Source organism: Agelaius tricolor, unplaced genomic scaffold (assembly GCF_023055355.1).
Source record: "Agelaius tricolor isolate 1412-34295 unplaced genomic scaffold, bAgeTri1.0.p SCAF_29, whole genome shotgun sequence".
In the NCBI taxonomy this organism is placed as follows: Eukaryota; Metazoa; Chordata; class Aves; order Passeriformes; family Icteridae; genus Agelaius; species Agelaius tricolor.
This window is the reverse complement of record NW_027269289.1, coordinates 3929534-3943158: the sequence shown is the minus strand read 5'-3', so window position 1 is coordinate 3943158 and position 13625 is coordinate 3929534. Positions and strand designations below refer to the sequence as shown.

Genomic DNA, 13625 nt, shown 5'->3' with positions numbered 1-13625 from the left:
TGCAGGAGAAACCCCCGCTGAAATGGACGGCGAGGCAACAGGTCCTGCGCCTTGGCAGGGGCCGGTTGCTTCGTCTTCTTTTTCTCATTTCTTTTGTGTTTGTTTTTTTTTTTATATATATATATATATATACATATACACACACACGCACGCGCACACACACATATACATACACATATATATATATATATATAAAAAAATATATAAAACTGAGCTATATAGATCTCCCTCTGTCCCTCAGCTCGCTTTATTCCACCGCGAAAAGGCCGGGGCCACGCGGCAAAAAGCGACAGAGAGGGGCCCTGGTCCCCTGCGACCTTTTGTCCCCGGTGACCCGAGGGTGGAAAGGCGAGGGGGTTCAGGGATGTGTGACCGAGACACTTGTCTCGTTGAGAACCGATACACACCTAACTCCATATACAGCATGCAGTAATGGCAGCGGAAGGACCCTGCTGGGAACTGTGGCTAGAACTCTAACAAAAAAGAAAATTATATATATATATATATGTATATTTATATATACTGTATATATATATCCCATAAAAAGATTCAGTATCTCCCTCCACCTCAACGCGCGGCGAGTGTCGTCTGTGCCCTCGGCAGGAACTGTCCAGACGACCGCTTTTGGGCCGGTTTTGGGGGTGTTTCAGCACAGACCTCCTCCTCATCCTCCTCGCCGGGCTCACAAAGCTCCTTGGCTGGTCGCCTCCTCGGCAAACAAACTTCTCTCCGCTTGCTCCCCCTCTCCTGGATTGTTTTTTTTCATCTTTTTTTTTTCTTTTTTTTCTCCCTCTTTTTTTTGCATTTCTGTTTTTTAGGAACTAAGAGTTCTAGGCTCGTATCAGAAAATACAATTAATAAAATTAACCATGACTCAGAATCCCTTATCATTCACGATGTCCGCGGATGGTACGATGAAAGCGTGGCTCGACGCCGGTCTCCTTCCTCCCTTTCCTTTCATGGTGGTGTGGTAACTGTTGAAGATCTATATATCTATACATATATATATGTATACATGGAGATATATATATATATATATGTATATATATTCTGAAACACAAATGGCGGCACAGTCCATGAGAAGACGGGGAAATCTTGGCAAAGGAGAAAACCCGTGTGTCTGGATGGAGGGTCCCACGGGAGGGAGCAGGCGGGTGGCGGCAGTGAAGAGGACAGGGCAGGGGACAAGTGCCACACTCTGATGGCCCCGTCCATCCTCCACGCTGGCCCGTGGCAGAGAACAACAAAAACAGGGGGAAAAAGTGGTAGGGGACGAAAAAAAAAATAGGGTGAAAAGAAAAAGACTCAGTCGCATTGCATCTTCAGCAGGAAGCCTTGGATTATTAATTTTTTCCCTTTTCTCTCCATTCCAAATTCCCGTTGTGGTTTTTTTTTTTTTTTTTTTTTTTTTTTTTGCGTGTTTTTCCTCTCTCCCCCTCCCCCAGGTGGCCTGGCCGGATACTCTCTCAATTCTTATGATTATTTTCGGAAACGGTGAACACTTCTTCTTTTTCTTCTTCTTTTCTTCCTCTCCTTTCTGCTTGCGCTCGCTGGCCGTGGTCGTCGCTGCCGCTACTCCGCGGGCCGGCTCTCGGGTCAAAACTGGCGGGCGAGGTGGGCGAGCGGGAGGAGCAGCAGCCACGCGCAGCTGCTTCGCCGCCACGCGCCGTTGTTCCCGTCGTGCACTGCTCCAGGGCCTGTGGAAAGGGACAGGAACGCCCATGTGGTTGGTCATGAAGTCAACAAATAGCAGAAACCATGAAATAAAGATTAAAAAAAAAAAAAAAAAAATCACGCTATTTGGGGCCCCCAGCGGTGTTGCACGTGATGGGATTGCTCTGAGAGGTCTCTGGGTGTCCCCCTCCATCTGTGCTGTCTCAGGAACATGGGAATGGCCATCCCTGTCCTCACAAATGCTGATTTTTGGGACAAGATCCTCTGCAGTCCCTTTTCAGCCTGAAGTCCCCATCCCAAGCCCACTTCCTGTGCATCACCACCATCCAACCTCCCTCAGCCCCCTTCACCCTCCTCCAAACTGGTCCCAGATTTCCAGCCACACTTGTAGGGGAGATGACAGTTATTACCCAGCACATTCTGCCCACCCCAGGGTCACCACCCTGTTGCCCTCCAGTGTCCCTTGGGAGGGACAGTAACCACCTGCCCACCCTGCAGAGACACTGCCAGCAGCACTACATTGAGGACTTGGTGTTTTGCACCTCTTCAATGTCTCTTTGGGGCTCAGTATGGGCCCACACCACCTCAAGGAGATGGGATGAGGAGGGTCAAGAAGAGCCAAGCCCACCCATCTATGGGGACTACAAGAAGTGAGGAGTTCAAAGCTCACTGTGGGAAAGGATGTGGAGGGTGTCTTAGACAATGGCTTTCACCAAAACACCCATTTTTTCACAAAATAGTTGGCCCAAGAGACAACTAAGGTGGAAAAAGACCTCAGGAAAGCATCCTTGCTTGTGTCCTGTGGAAGCAGGGCTGACCACAAGGTCTGATTCACAACTGTTTTCGAAACCCCAGGACATGTGCCCTCACTTCAAAACCTGACCGGGGCACTGAGCATCAGAAACCATCTGGTTTCCCACCAGTAACACTCTCCAGCACACTCAGACACCTCCCACCTCACAAATCCAGGTCTCACACACTGCCTCCACAGACATCTGCAAGTCATACCAAGGACTGACCACTCCATTCATCACAAATGAAGCCGCCCCAAAATCAAAATGACACCAAGCCAGTTGACCAGACAGTAAGATTGCACAGCAGAGAGCTGGCTGCCCTGGCCAGGAATAACGACAGAAGGGGGACCAAATGCCTGTCCACCCCTCTCTCATCCCATAAAAAAGGCACTAGAAGCATCCCAGAGGAGGAAGGACCTGCCACAAGGCCCACTAACACAGTAGCACTGGGAAAACAGCCCAAAGACAGCCCTGCTGTGCCCTGGCAATGGGGAGGGAGCGGGACACCATGGGATGGGGACAGGCATGCAGAGGGCACAGACCGCCACCAGACAGGCACAGTAGGCTGGCAGGGAGGGGACAGGATGGGAGGGTGGCTAAGAAAGCCCTGATTCATCCCTACACCAGTGAAAGCAGTGGGGCTGTGGGGCAGGAGATCCAGCTGGTGGGTGCTGCGGCTCCCACTGAGATGAGTTGTGGTGGGAGCCAGAGGGGCCCAAGGGGAACAGCAGGGGAAGCACTGGCATTGTAGGGAACCCCCAAATTACTGACCTTTCCAGGGTGTCAGAGCGGTAGTTGTCTCTTCTAAAAATTAAAGAACAAGGGAAAGTTAAGGCAAAAGGGCAATGGAAAGCGCAGGCTCGAGACACCTCCCTCAGCCTGCCCTCGACCTGGGGTGGGGAAACCAGTGGATGGGGTAGAAATGGGATCTGATTGCCCAAATCACACCCCACTGCTCTGGGGCCATGGTCCCCTCATCTCTGAGATGAGATGAATATGGGACCTCAGAGCTGGCAAAGCCTGTATTTGCACCCTGTGCAAAAGGCAAAGCACAGGGGCTGGGATATGGGGATGCAGGGCGTTCAGCTCTCCCCTGTGAGTCCAGGGCCCATCCCTCTTGCTAATCCTGCAACATCCCAAAAAGATTTATGGCCTGACAGCTGCCTCTGGGAGCAACACAGACTGTGTGATGGGCGAGAAGCAGAGGGTTGGTTTTTTTCCCCAACTCCACAGAATGATGTGGTTTCCCTGAGCACTCTATCACATCCCAGACAGCACCAAATGAGCCGCTGAATGAGACGGCAGGTCTGGAATAACGAGTGCTACATGTTAAATAAAGCACTAGTTGACCTCCATGAAAAATTAGATTAAAAAAAGGATTAAAAGATGAACGCTACATTAGCCTCTCTCTCAACCCCAAAAAGGCTCATGTCACGCTACCTGCACAGATGAAACCTCCCTTTGTGGGGGAAAAACTCCAAAACACTCAGCTTCAGGGAAAAAGGGCCACTCACAAAATTGTCCCCCAAAACCTCACAGAAGAGACATTTCTCATGCACAGGTAGTGCAGCCACCGCATCCACTTCCCTCTTATCTTGCATTAAATAAATTAATAAATATGTCGATAAATAAAGACACATTAATCCCCAGATTGAAGGCACTGGTTTAGGGACGGGTGAGCTTGGCCCTATGATGCTTGGGGCCATCACATTCCTGGTAATTAGGGAGGGATTGTTCCTGGGGGTGCTGGGGAGCCCTGCACCAGGAGATGGGGAACCCCAGCATGTCACGGTCTCCTCAGGGAACTGACACCCCCCCGCCCAGGGGGACTAATTTAAAGACTGAATGGATCATTCAATCAATGGAGCCTTTATGGAAATTATGGGTGGTCAAAGGACTCTGATTTTCCTGATGGGATTCACAGCTAGACCACAAAGCTAAGGGGAGATCATAAAATAAGCTTAGACTTTTGTGGGATGCTTCCCAGCCTCCCACCTGACACTGCCATCCCAGCATGAGTCCCACGGATGAGTTAGAACCCAAGGCACCAGGAGGTTAGAACCCAAGGAACCAAGAGGTTAGAACCCAAGGCACCAGGAGGTTAGAACCCAAGGCACCAAGAAGTTAGAACCCAAGGAACCAAGAGCTCTTCAGCAGGGAGACACCATATTTACTTTTAGGCTGTTCATCCAGCCTGGATCTGCAGATGCCAAACTGAAGGCTCCCACTAATCAAGATTTTAACCTCATAAACACATTGGAAGGCTGCAACATCACAGCTAAGAATGTGGCTCAGGCTATGTTGAGCATTTGGCACGGCCACCTTACGTCTGCAAAACCGGTGGAGCCAGGCCTGGGTGGCTTTGCAGTGCCAGAGTTGGCATCCCTAAAACATGGGGTTATTGGATTGCCAGGAAGGCTGGAGTGGAAGAGAACTGAGGTAGTTCCTAAGCAATGGCAATGATGGCTTAGCACAGGTGAACCTTCATCACACACAGCTTGGACTTTACTGGGGGAGCAAATGGGTCTGAGCATCCAAGATGGGATGAACTCCTCTGTCACAGCTCAGGGGAACCTGGCACAGCTGCCAGTACCAGTGGCAGGGGAGGATAAGCCTGTCCTGTGATGTCACCCTGACACCACAGCTGTGGTGTGGCCCCTGGCAAAGCCCAACATCCCCTGACGTCCCTAAACCAACTGCACCCTTGGAATCCATCCAGCTCTTCCCCAGGACATGGACAGCGCTTCCCAGGGTCTCCAGATGCCTCCCACTGCCCTGGCACACTCCAGAACCCAGAACATACTGTGGGACTGCTCCCTATCCCAAGACACTTTGTATGGCCAGGGGACAGACTGCCCTGATCCATCCCTGAGGGACCTGGGGACAAGGAAGGTTAATTTGTCACTCTGCTCTGCTCCCTCTGACCGTACAATAACAAGAGACAAGGAGATGGCCAGGCACAACAACCGGGTGGCAAAGAGGAGGACAATGTTGGGGAGAGTTTGGAGGTCCCCAGTCCGCACTTGTCCCGTGTGGTTCAGCTGCAAGAACCACACACCCCATACCCCAGCAGGGAAATGTCCCCAAGCAGTGGCCAGGGATGAGATCTGTCATCCATTCCTGACTCCTGGAGGGCACAGCCTCTGCTCTGGTTTTGCTGCCACCTGAAGAGGTTTGACAAATATGTTAATCAATCACAGCCCTTCCCATCCATGGGCAGTGTCAGCATTGCTCTCATCCCAGCTCCAGCATGCAGGGAAAACAGTCCTGGGACAGAGGTACAAACTTTCTCCTCCTTCCTGCCCTCCACACCTTCCCATCTCTCTTGGCACCTCCAATAAGGATATATCTGCTTGTCAGGAGCAGAAAGCATGGCCTGGAAGGTGATGGAGCAGGGAGCCTGTTTGTTCTCACATGGGAATGGGGCAGCAATGACTGAGCATCATCTCTCCTCCCACCCATCAACACAGGGGGATGCCTTCACACAGAGGCTCTCCCAGGCACTCATCAGAGCAAGAAGATGGAAACCTGCAGCCAGCTCCTAACTTTGCATTCGTGGCAGGTCCCAAACACAGTGCCAAACACCTCTGAATGGTGGGAGACACTGGACCTGGATCAGGAGGCAGCTTTGGAGGTTCACCCCTTCCCAAGCACTCACCACAACCTCCAGCCCACGTGCCAAGGGCAGAAAGGACCAGCAGCAAATATAAATCTCCCCCAAAAGACACGGGAGACCCTTCCCATGTCTCTGCCATTGGTGATGTCACTGTGAAGCCATTCCCCCTTCCTGGCTGATTCCCTCAGCCCTACTCACCATAGAGGATCATGCTGGCGTTGGTGTTCCCTAGCTGGTTGGAGGCTACGCAGGTGTAGTTGCCATAGTCCTGCTCAGAGACGTTGAAGAAGGTCAGTCTGGAGAAGAAGGCTTTGTTCTCCACTTTCAGCCCTTTCTGTCCTTCAGCCAGTCTGGGAGAAAAGAGGAATGGGAGGTCACGGGGGTGGCATCAGGAAGGGATGTGCTCACTATTTTCCATGCCCAGTTATCCTCTGGTTGTGCCTGTGAGTGGGGAGATGGGTCTTGGGAGACGAGAGAGAGGGAAAGGTATTGGGAAAGATAAGGGAGATGGATGCTGCTCTGCTGGGTCTCCAGCTGCCAGCCCATACCACCCCCATGCTGACCAGAGGCATCCTCACTGCTGCAGGGTCATGGGATGGTGCTGGGACTCACCAAATGCTGTGCAGAGAGAGGGATGCTCCCGTGCCTGGGAAAGGCTCATTCCCACCCTACAGAAGAGCCTGGTTTCCCTCTCATGCCCTCAGTCCTCTCTGTTTTGCAGAATGCCTTCTGTGACCTTCCTCTTCTCTCATCCTTGTGTGTCCCCAGTGAGTGCTGCAACAGGCACCCACCACAGCAGGGAGGGTTCTCAGCCAGCACAAATGCTGGAGCATTAACCAAGTGCTTGGGCTTCCCTGAGCTGGTGTCCCCATCCTGCTTAGCTCCTGCAGCTCTTGCCTGCTAATTCCTCAGGGGAAGAGCTGGATTCCCATTATGAGCCACGCTGGGTGCTGATCAGGCGGGCTGAGCCCGCTCCTGCCGCTGCTCTGCAGGCCCTCGTGATCTGACCTAGTTCTGAGCAGAGCCTTTCATCTGCCACACAAACATCCGCAGCTTTGTACACTCTGCTGCTCCTTTCCTCTCCAACCGGGTGAGGCAGGCAGACCCAGACTTCCCTCCAGCTTCTGGAGCATCTTTTTTTGGTCAAAACATCCCTCCTTATCAGTGACCAGTGTGGCTTGTCCTGTGTCCTTGGCCACACCACGGCCCCTCTGGGCTAATCAACACAAAAATTGGTTAAAACCACTTTGCCGGGGTCAGAGAGAGGCAATTTCTCCAGAGTGGGACCTACCCTAGGCTGTGCTGCACCACTCCTCATTCCCCAACCACGTCCCTGTGCTTTGGCAGGACACAGAAGTTGCAGGTTGATCTAAAAGGCCCATTTTCACCCCAAAGCAAGGCAGGCTCTCTCTGAGGTATAGCAAACCCTGTTTCGTGACTGACACCCCATTCCTTTTGCTTTTCCAAGAGCTGCCTTCTGGCCAAAGCATTTAAAGAGATGACAGAGATTTCATCCACTCTTAAGTGCGTGGATTTGTGCTGCCAATATCCATTTTGGACATTATGCTTCACCCAAGCAGGGATTTACCACAACACCTTCACACAGAGGCACGGGCAGCAGCAATCCTCCCCCAGTGAGGGCTGCAAGAGGTTCCTGGGAAAATCCCTTTCCACAGATTTGATGAGTTAAATAAAAACTCTTACCGCTTGTCATCTTTGTACCACTGGAAGTCGGCGGAGGGGACGGCGGAGGCCTCACACAGCAGGATGCCCTTCTGCCCCACCGGCACCCCTGTGCTCTTGGCATCCGAGATGTACGGAGGGTCTGCGGGGAGAGGGGGAACCTGGGGTCAACACCCAGCAGCCTTTGGGACTCCTATCTGTCTTGGTTTACAAGATAGATGTCTGCTAGGGAAGGTGGAAAAAGCCTCCCTTGGAAAGGAGGAGGCTTTTTCTTTTTCCCTCCCTTGTAAACCCCCTCCCTCCCTCCCTCTGAATTATTAGAATCGTGAAATCAAGGGGCTCTCAGGCAAAGATATGGGAATAGGAATAGCAGTTCTTTACTACTATGTATAACAAAGCAAACAACTACGGCTCCATCCCTGCCCCTTGCTCTTGAAGATTTCCTTTCTCTCCCTGCACATGAGCAGGAGCCAAAATAATCTCTGAGCCCATTCTCAGCTCCTGCCACTCTGGTGCTGCTGTACCGAGGTTTTCAGGTTCATGGGAGTTCTCTTCCAAAAACAACAGACCCTCAACTCATGGTTGTTACATGTTCAGCTAATGGAGTGACCAGAGAGGGGCTTAAGAGAGTCTTTGTGTACATCTAAACATGAAATATGCTGCTTTCTTCCTCTCTCTCATTTTTTCTAACAGAAAAAAAAAAAATTCTATTTACTGCTCACTTCTCTCCTCTCCTCAGAGGTTATCAGCACAGCATCTCTCCATGGGCAGAAAACCCAGGTTGATGGAGACAGCTGAGGAGGAGGTGGTGGGAAAAAATGGAGCTTGAAAAGAAGGGGAAAATAGGGCAAAACACCACCTGCTCAGAAAAACTGCTGCCGCCTGTCTCGCTCTGGGGCCTTTGTGTGCCTCACTTCCTTGAGGGGAAGTGCCATTCCCTTGTGGGGCAGCACGGTGACCTCTGCAGCCCCACCCTGTCCCCCGAGGGCCCCAGGGACTCACAGTTGACGGTGACTTTGACTCGCTGGACGACGGGCGCTGAGACATCGTTGGAGGCGCTGCACTCGTACTCTCCCGACTGCTCCCGCGTGATTCCCGTGATCTCCAGGTACTCATCCTCACTGATGAAGCCCACGGCTGCAGAGGCAGAGACAGAGAGCCCTGAGTGATGGGGAGGCACAAGAAACCTGTGCCCACTGGCTGCTCACCCTCCCTGCACTAGGACACCCAGCCTGCAGGTCCCAGCCCGGAATGTCCCTGTGCCTGTGCCCCTCCGTTCCATCATTGCCAGAAAGGTTTCTGCAAACACTGGGCTGCTCCAGCAGCTCTGGCCTCGCTGAGAGCATCACTTGCTGGAGATAATGTCCTTGATGTGCTCAGGTTGGGCAAAGTGGGCAAGCCTGCACCCTGCAAAATGACCTGAGCTCACCTCTGCACATCCCCTCTGCTGGGAGATTCCTCCAGGCTAACTCAACTCACATAAACACCCTTCTCTAATTTTTCAGCTTCAATTAATTCACAGCAAGTCTATTCCCATTAGTGGTGGTGCCAACACCTCCCTTTAGCTGGAACACCTCAACCCTGTGCCACCCCAGGCTCATTTCTTGGGGGGGGGGGGGGGGGGGGGGGGTGCTGCACTTGTCACCCTCTTCTCCATCCAGGCTGCTGTGCAGCTTCTTGTTTCACTCAAAGCCAGAAAGATGCAATAAGTGGCATTTTCTTCACTCTGGCATCTTTCAGCCCCCATTCCTTATTCCTTGCAGGAGCTCTCTTTATTTTGACACATTTCTGGAAAAAAATCCAATGCTTGTCTGGCCAGGAGCGGGTTGGGGCATGAGATTCCCCAGGTTCCTCCCCAAACAAGCAGCAAAAATTACTTTTTGCAGTCCCAAAACAGGGACAATTTCTCCCTTTCCTGTTGTTTACATCTCCCCACTGGATCTCCTGCAGCCAGGATGCTGTAATTACTGCACAGAACATCTCCAAGCCCTGTGTCACACTTAATATTCCTATAAATTTTAAACGGTAGTCCTTGGTACATATGTGTGGCAATTGGTGTCATATTTTAATTAGGCTTGCCCTACACCATCTGAAATTAATAATAGCTCGAATTACCAGTGTAATTTATAAATTAACATTGCTGCAGCATTAGGAAATAAATTAGCTCTGGACAGCTGTTTCTGGGAGTGAGTGCCAATGGCAGAGAGGCCAAGCACAGGTCCCTGGTCCCCAGGGGGATGCTGTGAGCTCGGCCAGCCCTGGCTTCCCACCCAGACACCGCTGTCTGTGCTGCCGTGACCTGATGGGCCACAACTCGCCGCGCTTGGCCGGTCAACCGTGCGCATCCTGCTCCTAACAAATGCATGCAACATCCACACGTGGGAGGCTCCCAGCAGGGCACACGCCGCTGCTTCCCACTGGCTGATGCTTTTATGGCATCTTTTGCCATGCTGCAGGGGTAGTGTGGTCAGACTCCAGCACCCACCATGGAAAGAGCTGAGCAGCACCGATGGTGTTCCTGTGATGCCCTGGGACAGCTCAAGAGCACCCCAGGAATCTGCCAGGGTCCTGCTGCTGCAGTCCCAGGTGCCACTATTGTCAACTCAAACTAGTGCAAATATGCTCAGCCGTGATGAAATCCCACCTTGGCTCTCTCTCCCTGCACCAGCACTCACAGCTGCCACCTCCACACAGCATCCCTGGTACTCTGCATGTCCACTGCTCCCCGAACTCAGGACGCCAGGCATGCATACATACATCCCACCTTTCCAGGTTGATCTAACTGGGAAGGCAGCCCTGTGGGCTTTGCAAAGGAGTGAAGTGAGTTTTCCTGTTGATGAATTGCTGACATGCACCAGTGTCCTCAGCCCTGTGCTGAAATTCCCACCCGAGTGGCTGGTGGTGCAAACCGCTGAGCTCATCAGTACTTAGTGCAACTGAAGGGTGAGATATGAAGGCGTTACCCCAAAATCAATATCCTTTAGAGACACAAAAATTACATCTTTACATCCAGCAGCCCTGCAGCACTGCAAAAAAAAAAAAAAAAAGGAGAGAGGGGGAAAAAAAATTCCTTTTTGTGGCTGACCTAGAATCAGCTTCTCTGTAGCACAGCGCTGCCTGCTGATAAAGTAAGGACACAGCCGGTGGCCTTCAGAGGCTCCGTGCACAAATCTGACTCTGGGTTGTGCAAAGGCTCAGATAACACTGCTTCCCAACTCACCAAAGGCCCTTTCCCAAGTTGCAGAGTCGGCTCACACACGGCAAGAATTAGCTCTTGCCATAGTCAAGCCATAATTTGTGTGCCTGGTTTGATCAGGGAGCAAAGCAGCTCGAGTGCATTTTGTTCTCCAGCAAAAGACTTCATTAAAGTAACTGCGAGGGTCAGATTTCCACCTGCAAAAGCTCAGGAAATTGGGGGATGAAGGTTTCCCCTGTGCCTGCGTTGCACTGAAGTCTGAGATATGTGCACAGTAATCAGCTGATGGAGAGGCAGAGCTCGAAGTTCAGGGATTCAGGGTCTGACATCCTGGGAATTTGGCTACAGCCAAACAGAGCCTGCCCCGGACTGAGACAGGATGCTCTGAGCTGGAGATGATTCCTGTTTCTGTCCTGTGCACAATGTGATATGAGTCATGCTCAGATGACAACAGCATTAGGGATATCATCCCTGCAAGAGGCTCTGGCCCAGGGATGCCCCCTTGGTGACAGCTACAGCATCTCAAATATTTAGGAGACATAAAGAGTCCCTGCCCCCTGGTGACACCAGGTGACTAAGACAACATTCCCCCATCCTCTCCTATACAAGTGTCTTTGAAGGAAAACCAGATCTGTAAAGCTGCTTCACTCTGTGGGACCACATTCTGGAAGCGCCTGGAGCTAGGGAAAGCTCAGGGCAAGGCTTGACCAGAGCCCTGCAGCTCCAGGAGCTGTGCCAGAGGTACCAATCCTTCTCTGCCTGAACTGATGGTGGGAACTTTCAAGGCTGTCTCTGCTTGAGCACAATTAGGAGCTGAAATATTGCAGGAATTAATGGAGAGCTCTCTCATCTCCTCAGGAGCTAGAAAACTAGCACAGCCAGCACCCATCATTATTATTATTAATACTAATAATATAATACAGGCTAGAAATGGAATGGCCATGGACGATGCACAAGTGTAATCCTTGCTCATCAGCCAAGGATGATGAACTAACCCACTGTGAGCAGGGGAGATGGGAAAGCAGAGCCTGAGTCCTTGTGCTCAGTGAGCAGGAGGCTGCACACAGACCACCACACACTATTTGGGACTTGCTCTGCAGATCTCTGTTAAAAGCCTCAGGGAAGGGGGAGTTTGACCATCATGAATGTGGAGGAGCCACAGAGGCGAGGTCCTGGTGTGGCGCAGAGCACCAAGGCAAACCAACAGATGGCCAAGCTGTGCTTGGGGTCCCACACAGCATGGATGCAATGAGGTGTGGGCAGATGCCTCCTGCATCCATATTCCTCCCTCCATGCCTTTCTCCTTCCCTCACTTCTCCTCCCTTTCCCATCCTGACTCATCTCCCTTCTGACTCCTCCTCCCCATTTGCTTCCATTGAGCCTCTGACAAGATAATAACTCACCAGAAAGTGAACACATGTTCCCAAATTAATTACATGCCACTGTCCCCTGGCTCACTGTTGCAGCCATGTTCAGGTCTCTAGGACACTGCTCACAGCTTTCCCTGGCTGAAGACTGCCTGTGATGCCACTGAAAAACCTTCCTTGGAGCTCTTCCCTGTGTCCATACCAACTCTCTGCACCTCAGATCAAGCTGAACCAGCCAGGGCTGCAAGATTTTTCACCTCTAAAGCCCAAAGGCACAACCTCAACAGTGGTCCCACAATAGGTTTGGTCTCTCTGGGTGCTCAAAATCCCACCAGTGATCCCAAAGCACTGCCCTGCCCTCTACACCGTGCTGCTGCATTTTCCAGGCACTGATCCCAGTGGCCAGGATGAGCCAAAGAAAGAGAATATTTTATGGAGATAATTTTATTAAAATGTTTACAACAATGCAGATATTGACATCTCACTTCAATCAATAGCACAATTTATTGTCCTTCAAGGTGAACATTAAGCCAAGCTGCCCATTAGTCAATATTTACCTCCAAGGTCTATAAATCTTTATACGGGCTTCAGCGGATGTTGACAGCAGCTGATTCCAGATAAGTAAAAGTAAGAGCGTGAAACATTGCTCCTTTTGGAGGTGAAATAGTAACTAGTTAATTACAGTCCCTACAGCAATTCTCAACTATCAATTTATGGCTACTTCTGGCAATAAAAATTAACATCGTGCAGACTCCCGGCTCCGAGTGACGCACTAAACCCGAGAGCCATATATTTCAAACGTCACCCCGATGCGGTGCTGATGGCCATCCTATAACAGTTTATGGTAAATAAATAAAGCACACAAAGGTAATAAGAGAATTGTTGGCACCCGAGACCCTCTTCACCTCTCCTTCATGCAGCAGCGAGAGGAAAAGTGCCGCTGGGATGGGAGCAGGATGGGAGATTTAGTAGAATCAGAGCAGAGGGGGAAGTAGGTGGGAGAGGAACCACCCCAAATCGCCCCAAATCTGTCTCAAAGGAGGCAGGACACAGCCCCAGGTGGGTGAGTAAACAAGAGCTAAGGCTGCCACCTGTACATGCCCCAGCCAAACTGAGGGATGCACCTTCTTCAGCTCTTATTAACCACTATTACCCTCTCCTGATGGCTCATTAACACAACAGGAACAAAGTTCAGGCATTTCTGAAATTCCCTTCCCCATTTTTTTTTGATCAGGTGAATGACCCCAGCTAGGGCAGCTTCTCCTCCGTGCAGCCCCTCTTTTCAACCCCACTGT

At 51.2% G+C, this 13625-nt stretch overlaps 1 protein-coding gene across 6 annotated transcripts in view; it reads right to left on the bottom strand.

The window, feature by feature from the left end:
* Window positions 1-192: 192 nt before the first annotated feature.
* Window positions 193-13625, bottom strand: part of LOC139601016 (protein CEPU-1) — a 395403-nt gene continuing 381970 nt past the window's right edge. For 5 of the 6 annotated variants that reach the window (XM_071449689.1, XM_071449691.1, XM_071449693.1 and 2 more), the window contains 5 exons: window positions 8770-8904; window positions 7789-7909; window positions 6283-6434; window positions 3240-3272; window positions 193-1697 (listed from right to left, as the gene is read on the bottom strand). In XM_071449689.1, coding sequence (XP_071305790.1) covers window positions 1597-1697; window positions 3240-3272; window positions 6283-6434; window positions 7789-7909; window positions 8770-8904 — 542 coding nt within the window. In that variant the 3' untranslated portion in view covers window positions 193-1596. The remainder of the gene's footprint in view (window positions 1698-3239; window positions 3273-6282; window positions 6435-7788; window positions 7910-8769; window positions 8905-13625) is intronic. The other variant, XM_071449690.1, reaches the window with a different exon arrangement.